The sequence below is a fragment of the Vipera berus genome, assembly GCF_964194415.1.
Source record: "Vipera berus genome assembly, chromosome: 10".
Classification (NCBI taxonomy): Eukaryota; Metazoa; Chordata; class Lepidosauria; order Squamata; family Viperidae; genus Vipera; species Vipera berus.
In genome coordinates, this window is record NC_138213.1 from 17,631,491 (window position 1) to 17,650,063 (window position 18,573).

Here is an 18,573-nt window from a genome sequence, read left to right on the forward strand (position 1 = left end):
ACACACACACACACACCAGTCCACAAAGCTGGAAAGGTTGGGGAACTCTGGTTTGAACGGTACATATTGAAACCTGAAGTCTCCATTCATGATGCTTGTGAACATTCTGATAACATGCCTAATGCATGTACTCACTCACACCTATCATCTGTGAACTTATCTGCATAGTGTCAAACTTTGCGAATATTTTGTGTTTCTCCTACTGCCTTCCCACAACATCTTTCAGTGGCCTCTGCCTATCACAGAGGCTGGATTAGCGAAAAAGCTTTATATTTATTCTGTTTGCACCGGGAGATCTTTTCTTCTCCCGTTCTCCCCGTTCTTGCTCCTCGGAGCACGTTTGTGTGTTTGGCTTGGTTCCTTGAATCCTGGCAGGACGAGACAGCTTCCTCTTTTTTTCTCCTTTTCCTCACCGCAAAAGTAGCTCCTCCGTAGCCACAACTGGCCAGATGGCAGCATATCAAAGCATCTTACTGTATTTTATTTGATGGCTTATCTTCGACAGGCCTGGGCCATGGAACCTTTGTCGCAGGCGTGATAGCTAGCATGAGGGAATGCCAAGGATTTGCTCCAGACTCCGAACTGCATATATTCAGGGTCTTCACTAACAATCAGGTAAAGAGAGGACCAATATATATATATATATAGCATGGTGGTTAGATCAGCATAGGAGTTAGATTAACACCGGGGAGGATCAATCCGTCCCAAGTCGTGGAAGCTCCCTGGAGGCCTTTGGACCAATTTCCCTAATCTGTTTCCTAAGTTTGTGATGGAAATAAAAATGGGAGGAGTAAATGCTGCAGGTGCCATTTCAGTACCTGGAGAAGAGGCGGCACGTAAATCTTAACACATAAATATAAAGAGAAGTCAGTGCGGCATTCCTTAACCTGGTGTTCTCCAGGTACAGGGGAATTGCATCTGCCAGAATTTCTAGCGCCCTTCCCTTCCCAGGGCATTTTTTATAATACTGGGGTCATTACAGGAAACCTCCCTGTCGCCTTAATTTTGGGTAGTGTTGGCTCCCCTTCTGTGTGCATGAAGAGGCCAGGCAGATAACACCTTGAGTATTGTTGTTGTTGTTGTTGTGCTGCTTAATATTAAGACCTGTTTCATTTTCAAATAGGTTTCATATACATCTTGGTTTTTGGATGCTTTCAACTATGCTATCTTAAAGAAGATCGAAGTGTTGAATCTTAGCATTGGAGGCCCGGATTTTATGGACCGTCCGTTTGTAGACAAGGTTGGTACGGCGTGGGGGGGTTGTTTGTGGGAAAAAGAGACGGATGGCAATTAGACCTTTTCTCCTTTGGTCTTAGAAGGTTTAGTTCAATAATTCACTATTTTGGTTTTACACAAAATAATAATAGCACCGGGAATACAGTGCTATTATTATCAATACAGTCAAACCTGGATTGCTTTACAATATAATCTTCTCTGAATATTAAGTCTTAAGGTAGCTAATCCCTGTGTTTCTAACATCTGATTATTTTCAATTCCAAGGTGTGGGAATTGACAGCCAATAACGTTATCATGATCTCTGCTATTGGAAATGATGGTCCTTTGTATGGGTAAGTGGTGTTTTGAGACAGAGAGAGAGAGAGAGAGAGAGAGAGAGAGAGAGAGAGAGAGAGAGAGAGAGAGAGAGAGAGAGAGAGAGAGAGATGTATTCTTTCAGAGTAAATTTACAAAAAAAAGTGCTTTTGCCTTTTTTAAAAAAACAATGCTATTTCCCCCCCAAAATAACTTGATTTCTTTTCAGTGTAATCCCTCATCTTAGAACACATGCTATAATACGTGATATAATAGTTTCAGAAATTGTTTCTTAGGCAGAAGAGTGGCTGAAATTTAGTGCACGTTGTGCTTATTATATCTCACTGAAATCCCATTGCTTTCAGTGCAGCTTAAAGTTGATGTTTATTTAATCGGAAGCAAGCCCAGTTGAGGCTGCACCATGGTTGATTTTAATCATTTGCTGAACAAATCAGAATGTCCTAGTTTGTACTGTACCATAATTAGTGGCTTCACATATCATGCTTAGACAAAAAGTTGGATCAAGTTATATGTCAGCCACTAAAAATGCATACATCTGTTGTAAATTTTCCTTGATTTCTGGCCATTGTGTTGTGAGAACCAGCTCATTTTTAAAATCAATTTATTGCTTTGTCTTTTTCGGAATATAGTGTAAACTTGGTGAGTCCGTCTCAAAGTGAAGCCCTTTAGATCTCATATACTGTACTGTATACCCTTAACTGACAAGTATAGGAATTATGTGAGATTAATGCAATTCATTTGAAAGTGGCAACAAATAACGCGGTTGGGAATGTTGAGGCTCAGATTCATATTCTTACTCAGCTATTTGCATTCTTACATAATGAAATTCCAATGATGGAGTCCCTTGGTTACCTAATTCACTTACAATCCTAAACCATAATGGATTCATACATCACAGTAAACCAAACACAAGGCCACCATTTATGATTTAAAATAATGTGTGATCAGGGGGACTTGGTTTAATTTCCTTTGCAGGATTATTTTTTAAAACAAAATCATTTTAAGAAAAAAGAGTGAATGAACAAGTAAAAAGCAACAAAGAAGAAAAAGAAAATATAATTGTTTCAGAAATATAATAGCCATAAGGGGACAAAGGAATTGTACAGCGAGTGCTTTTTTAATTCTTTGCAGGGTTATTGTGAAGTTTTTAAAAAAAGGGCTAGGGAGAAGGGCAGAATTGTAGGTACTGCCCTCATCTCCTTGGGAACAGATGGGATGTGAAAGTAATAGATCAATAATAAAAAAATATACATTCTTTTTCAGCACACTCAACAATCCAGCTGACCAAATGGATGTGATTGGAGTTGGTGGCATTGACTTTGAAGATAACATCGCTCGGTTCTCCTCCAGAGGGATGACCACCTGGGTGAGCACCTTCGTAGAGGCATCGAGCTCAGGATGATGCTAATGCGCTCAAAGGCTTAGGCTGGTGCATGGCCTTCCATCCCTTTACACGCCACACGGAAAGCGCAGTTTAACTTTTGTTAGATGTTGGCATAAATCTCATGCAATTGAAGGGTGAGCGTTAAGCCACTTGTTTGATGATTTGATTTTTCTGCCTAGGAACTTCCTGGAGGTTATGGGAGAGTCAAGCCTGATATCGTGACATACGGGTCTGGAGTGAGAGGATCGGGCATGAAGGGCGGTTGCCGCTCACTGTCCGGCACAAGCGTGGCCTCTCCTGTTGTGGCAGGTGCTGTCACGCTTTTAGTAAGGTACGTGCTCCATCAAAATACACGCCCCAGACTTCTAGGATAAAGCTGCATTGGTTCGTCATCATTCAAACCCCAGAACAACCGAGGAATACAAATTGCATCCTGGGAAATGCAGTTTTATAAGAGGGCAGTTTTTAAAGCCGTGGGGAAGTTGTTTTAAATCTTGGAAGCCCTGCTTCCCATAGGGCAGGGGTGTCAAACTGCTGACCCCTGGGCTGGACACGTCACACAGAAGCCACGCCCGCCCCATTGCCGGCAAAGGCAAAACAGTCCCGATATGTTGCGCGACATTACGTGACGTCGCAGGTTTGACATGTCTGACAGTATTGCAATAATGTTTAAAACAGCTCAAAAACCATTCTAGCATACTTGCTTACTTCTACTCTTTTGGACTGTAACTACAATTGAGCTGGCCTGCTCTGTGAGTATCAGCAGGTCGATTTTGGATAGAGGGGTACAAGTAGCACTTAAAAATAACAGTGAGACTTATATAGCGCTCCCTAGTGCTTTGCAGCCCTCTCTAAGCGGTTTACAGAGTCAGCCTCTTGCCCCCCAACAATCTGGGCCCTCATTTTACCGACCTCGGAAGGAGGGAAGGCTGAGTCAACTTTACGCCCATCAGGATCGAACTCCTGGCTGTGGGCAGAGTTAGCCTGCCGTTCTGCGTTCTGCATTCTACACCACCAGGGCTCAGATCAATAATGGATGTATTTTCAGAGGAAATAGCACGCCAGTGTCAAATCTATTACAGCACAAAGCCTCTTGATCTCAGAGGCAAGAGTAGATTTCGCACTTCGGATTTTCTGGAAGCTTGTAAAAGCTTAACTGCTCCAAAAGGATTTTGAAATTTGAATGCGATAGAGCCTCCCCTTGCCCAGAACGTTATTGGAATTATTTTTTCCCCCTGTCATTTCATTGTTGGCATTCAGTTATTGCATATTAGGGCATATTCCTGTTGCTGCACTTTTTACATGCCGCAGAAGAATAGAGAAATAAATAGGGCATATCATTCAGAGTCTGTTACCAAAATCATACTCAAAAAAGGCAAATTTGAGGATGTCGTAGAAGAAGAAAAAATACGTATCTTTTGAGTTTTTTACATTAGGTTTTAAAACTTTATGATTTTTAGCTTTGTATCAGATATTGAGTCCATTTCCCCAAACTTTGGCCAGACCTTAAGACAAATTTTCCCATCTTTTTTCTTTAAAAAAAAAGCACTACTCTTTTTCTTGTGTTTAGTCAAATCACGCCTGTAACCTAAGCGTCTCCATCCTTCAACAGGTAGTCCTCAACTTACGACTGCAATTGAGCCCAAAATGTCTGTGGCTCAGCAAGACAGTTTGTTGCGAATGTTGCTCCATTTTACGATCTTTCCTGCCGTAGTTGTCAAATGAACGACTGCAGTTGTTAAGTTAGTAACACCGTTGTTAAGTGAATCCGGCTTCCCCATGGACTTTTGTTTGTCAGAAAGCGATCATGGGATCCCAGGACACCATAACTGTCGTAAGGATGAGCCAGTTGCCAATTGTTTGAGTTTGGATCACATGACCATGGTCAAGGGTAGGCAACCTTGGCTCTTTTATGACTTGTGGACTTCAAGTCCCAGAATTCCTGAGCCAGCATGGCTCAGCTTGGAAACCTCTCCCTTTCTCCTCAGCGTGGGTGGCTCAGGAATTCTGGGAGTTGAAGTCCACAAGTCATAAAAGAGCCAAGGTTGCCTACCCCTGACCATGGGGATGCTGCAACTGTCATAAATGTAAAAGACACTCACCAGCTATTGTTTTCAATGCTGTTGTAACTTTGAATGCTCACGAAACGAACAGTTCTGAGCTGAGGACTACCTGTACAATTATGAGAGCGGTATTCTTAGTAATACAGTGAATCACTCCTGGTTCATCTTAAACAATGATGGTGAAACTTTTAGAGACCGAGTGCCCAAACTGCAACCCAAAACCCACTTATTTATTGCAAAGTGCCAGGGGTGCATCAGCATTATGGTGCCCTCTGAGTCCCGCCTCTGCCATGCAAAAACCAGGGGCGCAAAAATGGGCCACCGTGGTGCACGGCACCGATACAAGGCGCTGCACCATGCAAGAACGGGGCAGGGCTAGTGAGTATCACGCAGACACTAGCCTCACCCCATTTGCAGTGCGTGCATGCTCACGGCCCCGTGCGCGCATGCATGCATGTAAAACGCTTCCCCCTCCCTTTTCTTCCAGTCCGTCAATCGACAATGGTTGGTGACCTCTGCTCTACCATCTCTACTCGAGCTTGCTGGTTGGCGGCTTCGCCTCCTTTGTGCTGGGCAGGGCTCCTGCTCCGGGCGGTGGTGGCGACCTGATGGACCTGCTGCTGCCGGCAGTGGCGCGCGTGCCAACAGAGAGGGCTCTGAGTGCCGCCTCTGGTACGCGTGCCATAGGTTCGCCACCACTGATCTAAAACTTTAGCATGATCAGCTCAACATTTCAGCTGTTTCTGGCTTTTAGCACAGTTCCGAAGCGTGAAATGGTGAATCCAGCTAGTATGAAACAGGCTCTGATTGCCTCAGCACGCCGGCTTCCCGGGGTCAACATGTTTGAACAAGGGCATGGCAAACTTGATCTTCTCAGAGCCTATCAGATTCTTAACAGTTACAAGCCGCAGGCCAGGTGAGTTTCTTTCCAAACAAACAGCTCAGACCAGACCTTTTCATTGGAAAAATAAATAAGCTGGCTGCAAATCCTGTTTTTTGCTTTTTCTGTATGATTCAACTCTTAGACGGTTACAGTAGGCTGTGGGACCAGATAGTTCTGGGGGGGGGGTGTCAGTTCAGCAGGGGACTGCTTAAGATTTTATGACACTGTCTCCCTTACGTATTGGCTACAGTTCCAGAAGGCAACTAGTTGAGGAAAAGTGGTTTCCAAGTGTTAATTTGTGGGCCTGGCATAGTTCAGTTTCTATGCGTCTTACATATTGTTTGGCATCAGCTGCCCCAATATACTTTAAAATATATTTTAAAAAACAGGCCATTATTTCACTTTTATAACTCGAAATGAAATGAAATGAAAACATGACAAAACTCTAACTTAGGAGAATGTGTAGGTTTGTTGTCAATCATCTGTCAAATGGTTAGCTGAATTCTAAATATTCTCTAGATTCTAATGCTTTCTACATTTATTCAAATTCATCAAGAGCATAGTTGATTTGCTTTATACAGGTAGTCCTCGACTTACGGCCATAATTGAGCCCCCCAATTTTTTTGTTGCTAAATGAGACAGTTGCTAAGTGAGTTTTGCCCCTTTTTGCCATGGTTGTTAAGCAAATTACTGCAGTTGTTAAATGAATCACATGGTCATTAAGCAAATCAGCCTCCCCCCAATGCGTTTGCATGTCAGAAGCCATGTCATCATCTAGTTTGAGAATCCAAAGAAAACTCCAGATTAATTCTATTTCCGAAAATCTTAAAGTTTATTGAATACACTGCGTAGAACTGTCGAAGCTTCCCACACCAGTTCATAGACTTAAGCAATAGTTTTCCCATCCAAACCCCCAATTTCTCAACGTAATCCCATCAACAAGTCCGCTTTGTTATGGGAACCGTCTGCTTCAAATCCACACCTGTTCTGGTGTCCTTAACAAGGCTTCAGGCTCCCACGGCCTGCAGCTGAATCGAAGAAGCTTTGTTTCTCCATCTACCCGCTTGAAAGCAATGCCTCTCACCCCCTTTGTCTAAAGGCAAGCTGAAACGCAGAGGTACATAGCTGCCAAAGTTTCACACTTGACAAGCCAGCTGGGAAGTTTTAAATGATGATCACATGACAGTAGGACAGTGGGCTGTCCTGCCAGTTCCCAAGCGCCCAAATTTTGATCGTGTGACCGTGGGGATGCTGCAACGGTCCTAGGCATGAAAACCAGTCATCAGTCAACTTTTTTCAGTGCTGAGAGTTTGAAAGGTCTTTTAAATGAATAGTTGTAAGTCAAGAACTACCCCTACATTTCCAGTTTAAAGGCCAACGTTCATTGGAGGGTGAAACAAAAAAGTATTTCGCATATCTTTATTGCTTCACATGTGTTTATGCCTGCCCATTGTATTTCCCCTTTAGCCTGAGTCCAAGTTACATTGACTTGACGGAATGCCCTTACATGTGGCCGTATTGCTCTCAGCCCATCTACTACGGAGGCATGCCTACAATTGTCAACGTCACCATCCTGAATGGAATGGGAGTCACTGGGAGAATTGTAGACAAGGTAGGAGGTGGAGAAACCAAGCCAGGCTAAGGGACAACTGCTGCTTCTTGCTGCAGTACTGACGCCTGGGACACAATTTAGGATGATCCCAAATGCGCAACCTCAAAAAAAGAAATCAGACTCGTTAATCTCAAAGAGACTGATATTCATTGAACTTTAGAGGCAGTCCTTGACTTATGGGCACAACTGGGACTGGAATTTCTGTTGCTAACCAAGGCGGTTGTGAAACGGATTGCAGCTGATTTACGACTGTTTTGCCCCAGTTGTTAAACCAATCCCTGCAGTCGTTAAGTGAATCCCACGGTGTTCAGCAAATCCAGTTCCTGGCAATCACACGACCCGGGACGTTGCAGCCGTCGTAAATAACATGCCGCTTGCCAAGCACCTGAATTTTGTTCATGTGACCCTGGGGATGCTTCAATGGTTGTAAATTCGAGGACCCGTCATAAATTATTTTTCCAATGCTGACTAAACAGGTGGTTATGAGATGAGGGTTCAGCTCTTTCGATTTTATATCAGGGGCATGAATATAAATCAGGATTTCTTTTGCCGTGTCATTTTTTTTAAGAACAGTGTTTAGTGGAGAAGATGAATTCTATCGTGTCATTTTTTGTTGTTGTTGTTTTAATGCCTTAAATGCATTGCAATCAATTTGGGACAGAGAAACTTTTATGTCCCGTTCTGATATAATTGTGCCATCGCGTTGGGAAATGCAGTGTTACAGTCTTCTATCAAATCATTCAGGTTTATCTTTGCCTCGGGCTTAATTTGAAAGGGGCAATTAGTGGGTTCCGAATGCTTAACCCTTGTTATTATTCTGGCGCACCAGCTTGATAACCCACCAAGGAAGGGTAAGCCTTGAGAGTAGATTTCTGCCACACCTTGAGTGTTATTCAGCAAACAAGGGCTTGAAGCATTATTCCAATGCTTTGACCAGGCTGTTCTGTTCCAGCCTACTACCGGCCCTGCAGAAATGTCAGGGACAACCCCTTTTCAAAAGTCAATAGGCTGAAAGTAAGCCAGCCAAATTTATTTACACAAAGGAAACGAAACAGATCCAAAACAGAGCAAAACATATACTAACCACGACTAAATCAGAAGCTGTTCAAACGGTTGCTTTCCGCAACCAGCACCTCCCACACATTCCCCTTTTAAACACAGTTTCAAGGTGTGGCTCCTCTTTGCCTCCTCCCGAGGTGCCTCATTGCCCTCCTTTGTTCACTCCTGCTTGTCTGCCTCCTGCTTCGAGCGTCCTTGAACAAAGCCAGCTGTGAAACGTCTTCGTCCAAGCTTTCAGGCTCACACAGCTGGGTCTGAGGAGGAACAAGACGGGAGGGGCCTGGCTGAGAGCTCTGCAGTGCCTCAGAACTTTCCTCTGCAGGCTCTCCAATCCCCTCCTCCTCCTCCTCCTCAGAATTGTCCGATTCAGCTGCCGTACCCACAGGCTGACACTGAATCACAACACAGGCACGTGCGTTGCCTTGCACACCAAAAATCAGGACGATTCCCTTTTAAATGGGGAGAGTGGATTCCTGCATTTACTCAGAAAGGAAGGAAGAAAGAAATTGCCTTCTAGAAAATAAGCTAAGAGCTTTTGCTGGAAAGGTCCATTTTTGAAGACGGTTTGAAAGCGTCATCTGTTTCAAAAAGGAGTTTAGACTGATCAAGCAGGTCAGACAAGCTGGGCTGGCTTTAAGTCATTCCAGAGGAGGTGAAGTGGGAGTTGTAACTATAAAAGAAAAGAATTCCGTTTTAAAAAGTCTTTATCTGATGCCCATTTTTTCCAGTCACAAGTTAAGTCATTCCCTAAGCCAGATTGTCTAGATTTTAACTGAAACATTTGAAAAAAAAAATTTAATGGGCTTGAGGTACTGTAAAGTTCCAAACAGCTGTAGATAGTCCTCGGCTTATGTCCATCCATTCAGTGACCATTCAAAGTTTTGGCAGGACTGAAAAAAATGGATATATGACCAGTCCTCAAAGTTCTGGCCTTTGCAGTCACGTAATTGTGATCCAGGCACCGGTTGCCCAGCTCACCGTTATGACATTATAGGGAGCTGCAGCCACATGAACCCATTTACATTCTTTCCTGCCAGCTTCCCCCAAGCAAAATCAATGGTGAAGCCGACAGAAGGTTGCAAGTCACTCTAGTAAGTCTCACACATGTCCCTGCTTGCGGCACACACGCAGACACACACACACCAACGCAGGCCCCGCCATCACCACTGCTCCTGCGGTGCCTTATTTGGCACATCTGCTTCCTGCTTAACTGGCACAACTTGGGGTTATGAGGGCAACTGGGACTGCTGAGATTGTCATCACCAACGAGTGTGGTCACATGGCGTCATGCTTTACAATCTCATCACAATAGCAATAGCACTTAGACTTATATAACACTTTACAGTGCTTTATGGCCCTCTCTAAGCAGTTTTACCGACCTCGGAAGGACAGAAGGCTGAGTCAGCCTTGAGCTGGTAAGGATTGAACTCCTGGCAATCGGCAGAGTCAGCCTGCAATACTGCATTCTAACCACTGTGCATCATGGATTGATGGATGGATGGATAGAAGGAAGGGCAATAGTGATAGCACTTAGACTTATATACCGCTTCACGGTGCTTGACAGCCCTCTCTAAGCGGTTTACAGAGTCAGCCTGTTGCCCCCAACAATCTGGGTCCTCATTTTACCTACCGCGGAAGGATGGAAGGCTGAATCAACTTTGAGCCAGTCGGGATCGAACTCCAGGCAGTGGGCAGAATTAGCCTGCAATGCTGCATTCTAACCACTGTGCAGGATGGATGGATGGACAATAGCAACAGCACGTAGACTTACATACCACTTTACAGCCCTCTAAGCAGTTTACAGAGTCAGCCTATGGCTCCTAACAATCTGGGTCCTCATTTTCCGACCTCGGAAGGATGCAAGGCTGACTGAACCTTGAGCCAGTCAGGATCGAACTGCTGGCAGTGAGCAGGGAGTCAGCTTGCAATGCTGCCTTCTGACCACTGCGCCACCATGGCTCTCTTTATCAACAGAAATCCCCATCCCATTTGCTTTCATGACCCAAGAACTATCTGTATATCTGTATCCCCTGTGCTTATTATTGCCTCATTCTATTCCTTTCATTTATTGTCTATCCTGAGAAGTAGTGTGATTGGATGCAATCCCTAAAACTAAGTAGTACACATTTTTTGAAAGGATCACGTTTGCCTCAGTGTGGCAGATTGTTTGCTGCAAACGTGAACACAAGCCAAAAGTGAGAAATCCAAACCGTAGAACATATGACACTGACTAAGTGAAAAGAAGGACTACGGGCGACATTGTAGCAGCGTTCCAGTATTTGAGGGGCTACCCCAAAGAAGAGGGGGGCAGGCTGTTCTCCGAAGCACCTGAAGGCAGGGCAAGAAGGATTGGATGGGAATTAATCAAGGAGAGAAGCAACCTAGAGCTTTCCTGACAGTGAGAACAATTAATCAGTGGAACAACTTGCCTCCAGAAGTTGTGGGTACTCCATCCAGTGAGGTGTTTAAGAAGACACTTGTCTGAAATGGTATAGACCAAGGGTAGGCAACCTTGGCTCTTTTATGACTCGTGGACTTCAACTCCCAGAATTCCTGAGCCAGCGTGGCTCAGCATGGAAACCTCTCCCTCTCCCCTCAGCATGGCTGGCTCAGGAATTCTGGGAATTGAAGTCCACGAGTCATAGAAGAGCCAAGGTTGCCTACCCCTGGTGGTAGTATAGATTCTTCTGCCCATGCAGGGAATTGGACTAGATGACCTCCAAGGTCCCTTCCAACTCTGTTATTCTATGTTATTCTAGGTTCTAACCAGTATTGTGTTCACTGTTCTGCTTCTCCAATTCTTCAGCATCTGCGGCCTCGGTATTTTGAACATGCATTTGCTTTCTATTTTATCCTTTGTAGCCGGATTGGCAGCCCTATTTGCCGCAAAACGGAGATCACATTGAGGTGGCGTTTTCCTACTCTCCTGTTTTATGGCCTTGGTCAGGGTACCTCGCCATTTCCATCTCCGTCGCCAAGAAAGCAGCCACTTGGGAAGGCATAGCGCAAGGACACGTCATGATTACCATTTCCTCCCCAGCAGAGAACGAGGTTGGCTGAACCTTTTAAAGCTCATGTTTTGATATATGCATGCTTGATGCCATGGACAAACACTGCCACAGAGGGATATGTAGCCTCATTATAATGTGGGCATCCATTGGTTTGGATCTCCAAAGAGGATAACTTGCCACTACGCAGCACTGACTCTCTAATAAGATCAATAGTCTAAGAATCTTTAGTACTTTGGGAAGGATCCTGAAAAGTTGCTTTGAAATGTTCAAGTGGCACAAGCTTCAGATAACTGAAGTGTAGTTGCTTCCTTCAGTTAAAATATGCTTAGGAAAGAGTGTATGGATATGATTGAAACAAGACTGGTTTGTAAGAAGGGGAAGTTAGGAAGAGGTTTGGTAAAACATGGTTGGCATTAACTACATAGCTGTATTTCCTTTGTGTCTTATCTCTTCATTTCTTGGGATGGCTCTTGTTGCTGTTCTGTTTTTGCATAGCATGGCTTGCCCTGAAATGGAACAGCGTGGTAGTTACGTATGGATGGATATTATCAGTGGATTGGATTACAAAATGGGTTTTGTTCAGGAAATTGGTTCGATTTTGTTTTGCTTGTTTTCAGTCAAAAGTTGGTGCTGAACAAACTTCAACCGTAAAACTCCCCATCAAAGTGAAAATTGTCCCAACCCCTCCTCGGAATAAGCGGATCCTGTGGGATCAGTATCACAATCTTTGCTATCCACCAGGATATTTTCCAAGGGATAATTTAAGAATGAAGAATGATCCATTAGATTGGTACGTTTATACAGTTCTGATAATTATTTATGGATGATAACGTTGAGATATGAAGACGTACAATGAGCTCAGTGTAAATTGTTATCTATTATTAGTGTTTTTTATTCTGAAGATATAATACTCTGCTTGAAAATCTATGCATCTGTATCTACATTTCTTCTTGCAAATAACTACAGTGTGCATATAGATAGGCAGTAAAGCCTACCTTTTTAAACGAGGTAAGAATAAATACATCTTTGGTGAAACTCTTTTGAATAGGTTCTGGTTGGTTTTAAAAAGTCTCGTAATACTTTCTAAATTTGCACTTGAATCTGTTGGCAGCTGATTTTCAAGTTAAGATGTAATCATATGCAGGAAATCATTGCTTATGTTCTTTCAGTGTTTGGATAAAGTCGTTTCCTCTGAGACACGATAAATATTTAGTTTATTCAATTTTAGATTTTATTTGCTATTTTTACTTGGTACACGTTTGTGCAGCCTGGCAGATAAAGACACTTTGATACTGAGCTTTTTGAATATTCTTTCTATTGTCTATTCTATTTTCTGTGAATTACAATCTCTCTCTCTTCTTCCTCTCTTCTTTCCTCCCTTCCTTCTTCCCCCCCTCCCCTCCCTTCCGTTCCCTTCCGTTCCCCTCCCCCTCCCTTCCCTTTCCCTCCTCTCCTCTCCCCAAGAATTTCATTCCATAAAAAGTAATTGAAATTTCTGGTAGATCAGAAAGCAGTTTGAGAGATGATTAGACAACATATTTGATTTGTTCACCTCTTTAGGAATGGTGACCACATTCATACCAACTTCAGAGATATGTACCAGCATTTGAGAAGCATGGGTTATTTCATTGAGGTCCTTGGTTCCCCATTCACATGCTTTGATGCCAGTCAGTATGGTAAGTAATGATAAGTTGGTGTTTATTTCCTTTGAGATGAATCCAAATCTCAGGATTTCAAAATCCATAAAACCAAAGATAGGCAGATTCAGGTTTATACCATCTAATAATTGGCTAAACAACAAACTGTTCTGCAATCTGGACTCAAGTATAAAAATATGTCTATTTGATCTGAAAAAAGGATGTCTCCGAGAATTGTGGACTTATTTTTGGTGCCAGATCTAAATTGAGCTTTTAGTGCTCAAGACCTGGTAACCTTCATTTTATGCGTCTTAGCAGCTCAGTTTAGATGGAAAATGCCATTTAGTTATTACGGAAAAAGAAAATGGAAGAGTTATCAAAACGAGAGAGAAGAGTAGGACTTGAATCTGTCTAATAGGACAGCAATTTTGAAGTGAGCTACTGCTAATTATATTTGAATGTTTTTATATGAAAATTCAAATTGCCCTCTTTCAAAGTGGATAGCAGGAGATTGTTCTTTATAATTATCAGGTTGTTGAAACACTTAAGAAATGAACTTGAGGCCCTGAATCCTAATTAGGATTTCTTAATGCAGCGTTGTCATTGTTATTTGATAGAGTCCATGAGGCTGATTTATTGTAGGGCTTTTATTACCTTTGATATGCAGTGTCAGATTTTCTCTTGACCTCACTGAGTATCTGTTTAACATTCAGTCATTTTATTGTACAAAAGGACATTGAGGGTGACATTCTGCAGGTTAGGGTGAAAAGTGCACAGGTTTTAGTATATCTTAGGAACCCAAAGATGCATTCGCAAACACAAGACTTGACTCCAACCTCAAATTAACAAAACGATTCCTCTGCTGACTTCAATATATTATTTTATGCCCCAATAAAACGTACTATGGCTTAATGTGACGACAGGTTCATCCGACTTCTTGAGCAAGGGATGGGTTTCCTTGAGGGAAAGAGAAGGGATGAGAAGACGGATCACAAATTATCCAGCCCCGTTTATTTTAATCCAGCATATTTATGCAAGCTGCCAGGCACAAAGGATCAGGACCCTAGGTTAAGTTGCAGCACGGAAGATTTATTGAAGCTGATAAACAAGAATCTAGTAACAGTCAGTCTAAAGGGTCAAAGAAATTTAAGGGGGGGTGGGGGCTAAACTTGAAACATTTGTGACAACGTAGGGACTCTAAGCAGATTACATGTTTAACTCCATCCCCAACTTTGCCTGCTTTCCTCCTACATAAGCCTAGTCATAATATCATAATATAATATGTACAGGGAGTCCTTGACGTGTGACTGCAGTTGGGACCAGAATTTCCATTTCTAAGCAAGGCAGTTATTAAGTGAGTTGCACCCAGTTTTGCAACCTTTTTTTGCCACAGTTGTTAGGTGAATCACTGCAGTTGATAAGTGGAATGTGCAGTTGTTAAGCGAATCTGGCTTTCCCCATCAACTTTGCTTGTCAGAAGCTGACTTGAGAAGGTCACAAAATGTTGATCACGTGACCTTGGGAGGCTGCAGCCATTGTGAATACATGCTAGTTGCCAACTCTGCCCACATTCCCCAATTAGCTTAAAGCGCAGGCTTTCTCCCCAGCTCTCCAGCCCGCCAGTCGTTATCAGCTCTGGACCCAGTTTGTGCTTGGGTTCCCACGGCAGAGTTATTATTATTATGGCTAACTGAGCTCGCATCCCAATCCCTCCTCCCAGCGCCAATTAATTCTAAAAGCAAGAAAAAAGAGAAACAGAGAAAACGGCTGCCTTTTCCATCGGTTGTCAAAGCAAGAACATCCGATGTAAGCAGCGTCGACATAACGGCTGTCTGGCTTAGCAATGGAAATTTTGGTCTCAGCTGTCGCCGTAGGTCAAGGACTACCAGTATACCATATTTAAGAAAAAGGAGGGGGAGGCCTCAAGGCAGCGACCTGTATGGCTATTTGACCCTCTTTTTCCATTCATCCCAATAATCTGATACGTATGTTGACGCCGATCATCTGCAGCCTCCAGATTCTGTTTATGCAGGAACGTTGCTGATGGTGGACAGCGAGGAAGAGTATTTCCCAGAAGAAATCGTCAAGCTGAGAAGGGATGTCGACAACGGACTGTCGCTCGTCGTGTTCAGCGATTGGTACAACACTTCTGTGATGAGGAAAGTGAAGTTTTACGACGAAAACACACGGTAAGAGAGATTGGAAGCCTTCGCAAATGGTTCTCTTTTCCACGGGGAGGCGGGGCAACTGAATGGCAGAGGGGCAGGTGGGTGGGAGGGGGAGATAGATGGGGGGGAGAGAGTTTAAAGCAGAGGTCTCCAACCTTTCTCGACTGGCGGACCGGAGGGAAAGAGAGGGGGAATGCATTTGATGCGCGCGCATGCACAGTGCAAACGGGGCGGTGCTAGTGCCCACGTGACACTCGCACCGCCCTGTTTTTGTCGCGCAGCGCCCCTTTTGCGTAGCGGTGGCGGCACTAGCACGAGTGGGGGTGAATGCGTGCAATGGCCAGCCTGTTCTGCAGCCCAGTGTCCATCAGGCCGCAGCCTGGGAGTGGGCTGTAGCCCACAGGTTGGGGACACATGGTTGAAAGGAAGGCAGTGGAAGATCCGAGACTCTGGGCTTGGGGGGGACCAAGCTGGGAATGGTCTGGACTGGGGCAGGTCCTCTGCTAACGACCGGTGGGATTCAGTTAATGACAGAAACGGGAATGGCAGGATGACCATTGCCACGTGACCTCACAGTTTACAGAATTACAGATACAATTGCCTCCCTTGGCAGTGGCCATCCCAGTGTTGCTGTCGTAACCTGAAGACTACCCACATACATACAGTTAGCCCACCACCACAATCGAGCCCAAAATTCCTGTTGTTAAGTGAGACAAGTGTTAACTTGAGTTTTGCCCCATTTTACCACCTGTCTCGCCACAGTTGTTAAGTGCGGTGCTTAAGTTGGTCACACGGTTGTGAAGTGAATCTTTTTCTTCCCCCTTGACTTTGGCTGGCCAGAGAGTTGCAAAAGGTGACCGCATCACCCGGAGACATGGCAACGGTCGTTAAGTATGAGCCAGTTGCCAAGCCGCTGAATTTGCATCACATGATCACGGGGATGCTACAAAGGTGGTTGACTGCGAAAAATGGCCGTAAGTCACTTTTTCCAGTGCCTTTGTAATTTTGAACGGCCATTAAATGAACTGTTGTAAGTCGATGGCCTGTACTGTGTTTTCTTGCTGCAATGAGTGGCAAGATAGGAGTTCCATAATTCCCAGAGTATAAAAGGCCAGCGAGCTGGGTGTTAACATTGCACCCATATATTTCTTTTGTGAGCTGGGAGAACGTCTAACACACTTTGTGTCTCTTTGTACCAAAGCTGCTTCTCTTTGTTCCTCTCAGACCTGCTCTGAAAACACCTTCAAACCCCGTTTCTTTTTTGGCTGCTTTGCTTGACCAGCTGAAATTTCTTTTAAGCCCTAGAAGCTGGTTCAAATATAATATTAAGCCAATATTCACTGCAAGCGGGCTTCTCCTCTCTTAGACGTGTGGAAGGCAGAGCAACCTGGGAGCCTGCGGCTTTAGACGGGCATGTTCCAACTTAACGGCAATAAATCCCGGCTTAGCATTGCTTGCAAATCCAATCAAATTTGTTTTGTTTGGTTTTTTTGCCTTAGACATCTGATTAGAAAATTCTGATTCATGATTAAAGCGCCGTATTTCACTGGGCTTTTTGTTCCTTCAGGGGATGATGCTTTTAAAATGTAAAAGGTTATTTCAAAATGGATAAGAGAGAGCACTGTAAACCTTTAATTCATTTAAGCCAGGATTACAGGGAATGCTGAGGTGCTAGCCATTTAGCTCAACCCTTAGAAGCCCCGCGTAGAATTTTATTTTAAGCCCCTTAAGAGCTGAGGCTCACCTCTAAAAGGGCTTCTTCTGTCAAATTATCATGCTTACTGTCGCCCTGGGGGGGGTTGACCGCAACCGTGGCATGCAGATCAGGTAGATGGGATCCCGTTTGTACAGGTAGTCCTCGAATTACAGCAGTTCATTTAGTGAGACCGTTCAGCGTTACAACGGCACTGTGAGAAAAGGTCCGCGACCATTTTTCACGCTTGCGACCGCTGCAGCATCCCCAGGGTCACGCGATCAAAATTCAGACACTCGGCAAATGACTCGTGTTTATGACGCTTGCAGTGTCCCGGGATCACGTGATCCTCTTTTGCGACCTTCTGACAAGCAAAGTCAACGGGGGGGGGGGGTAGGGGGGAGAGGGAAAGCCGGGTTCGCTTAATAGCCGTGTCGTTAACTTCATAGCTGGAGGGGGTTCCCTGAACAATGGTGGCAAGAACTGTTGCAAAACTCACTTAACGGAACGCTTCACTTAGCAACAGAAATTTGGGGGGGGTTTCCATTGTGGTCGTACGTCGAGGACTACCTGTACGGTAACTAGTCTTTATACATGTCTTCTCCTCCCCCTCCCCGAACATCGCTGGTGCTCTTCTGCTGATTTCTCAGGCAGTGGTGGATGCCGGATACTGGAGGAGCCAATATTCCAGCCCTCAACGATCTCCTCTCCGTCTGGGGCATGGCCTTTAGCGATGGGCTCTACGAAGGAGATTTCACCTTGGAAAGCCAGGAAAGTAAGTACGGGACGTTCTCCCCTGACGACTATTCGCTTAGTGAATGTTCAAAGTTACAACAAAGGAGTCTGTGATGAGAAGGGCCAGATTGAGGGACAAGCGTCTGTGGTTCCACCATATCCAGCGGGATCGAATCCAAGACGTTTACAAATGCCTCTTTGAAAAGCCACATGTAGGTTCTCTTTGAAGTGGGCTTCCCACAAGGAGTCTTAAGGTGCGAAGAACAAGCCACAGTCCTTGCAGTCCACCGGATCATAGGGCTAGAACGGGTCCTTGAAGGTCTTCTGCTCCAACCCACCGTCCGTGAGGCTTCATACCACCTGAGACAAATGGTTGTCCAATCTTTTTTTTTGAAAGCCTCCAGTGATGGACCATCCCCAAGTCCATTTCCTGAAAGCATAATATTATCAGATCCCATTACTTGTCAGAACTTTCAACGCCTTCCTTTGGGTTGGATAGGGATCACCTAGGTCAGGGGTAGGCGACCTTGGCTCTTTTATGACTCGTGGACTTCAACTCCCAGAATTCCTGAGCCAGCCATGCTGAGGGGAAAGGGAGAGGTTTCCAAGCTGAGCCATGCTGGCTTAGGAATTCTGGGAGTTGAAGTCCACGAGTTATAAAAGAGCCAAGGTTGCCTATCCCTGACGTAGAGCAATGGTTCTCAACCGTTTCTTCACCCCAAGCCCACTTTAAATACCTTTTCTGGACATGGATCACAGACTTAAGAAATAAATCAT

At 44.3% G+C, this 18,573-nt stretch overlaps 1 protein-coding gene across 7 annotated transcripts in view; it reads left to right on the plus strand.

The window, feature by feature from the left end:
- Positions 1-18,573, plus strand: part of MBTPS1 (membrane bound transcription factor peptidase, site 1) — a 53,215-nt gene that overhangs the window by 17,380 nt on the left and 17,262 nt on the right. For all 7 annotated transcript variants that reach the window (XM_081336062.1, XM_081336056.1, XM_081336060.1 and 4 more), the window contains 12 exons: positions 506-615; positions 1,124-1,240; positions 1,501-1,568; positions 2,815-2,917; positions 3,115-3,266; positions 5,753-5,914; positions 7,349-7,493; positions 11,415-11,603; positions 12,181-12,353; positions 13,124-13,239; positions 15,233-15,389; positions 17,712-17,836. In XM_081336062.1, coding sequence (XP_081192188.1) covers positions 506-615; positions 1,124-1,240; positions 1,501-1,568; positions 2,815-2,917; positions 3,115-3,266; positions 5,753-5,914; positions 7,349-7,493; positions 11,415-11,603; positions 12,181-12,353; positions 13,124-13,239; positions 15,233-15,389; positions 17,712-17,836 — 1,617 coding nt within the window. The remainder of the gene's footprint in view (positions 1-505; positions 616-1,123; positions 1,241-1,500; positions 1,569-2,814; positions 2,918-3,114; positions 3,267-5,752; positions 5,915-7,348; positions 7,494-11,414; positions 11,604-12,180; positions 12,354-13,123; positions 13,240-15,232; positions 15,390-17,711; positions 17,837-18,573) is intronic.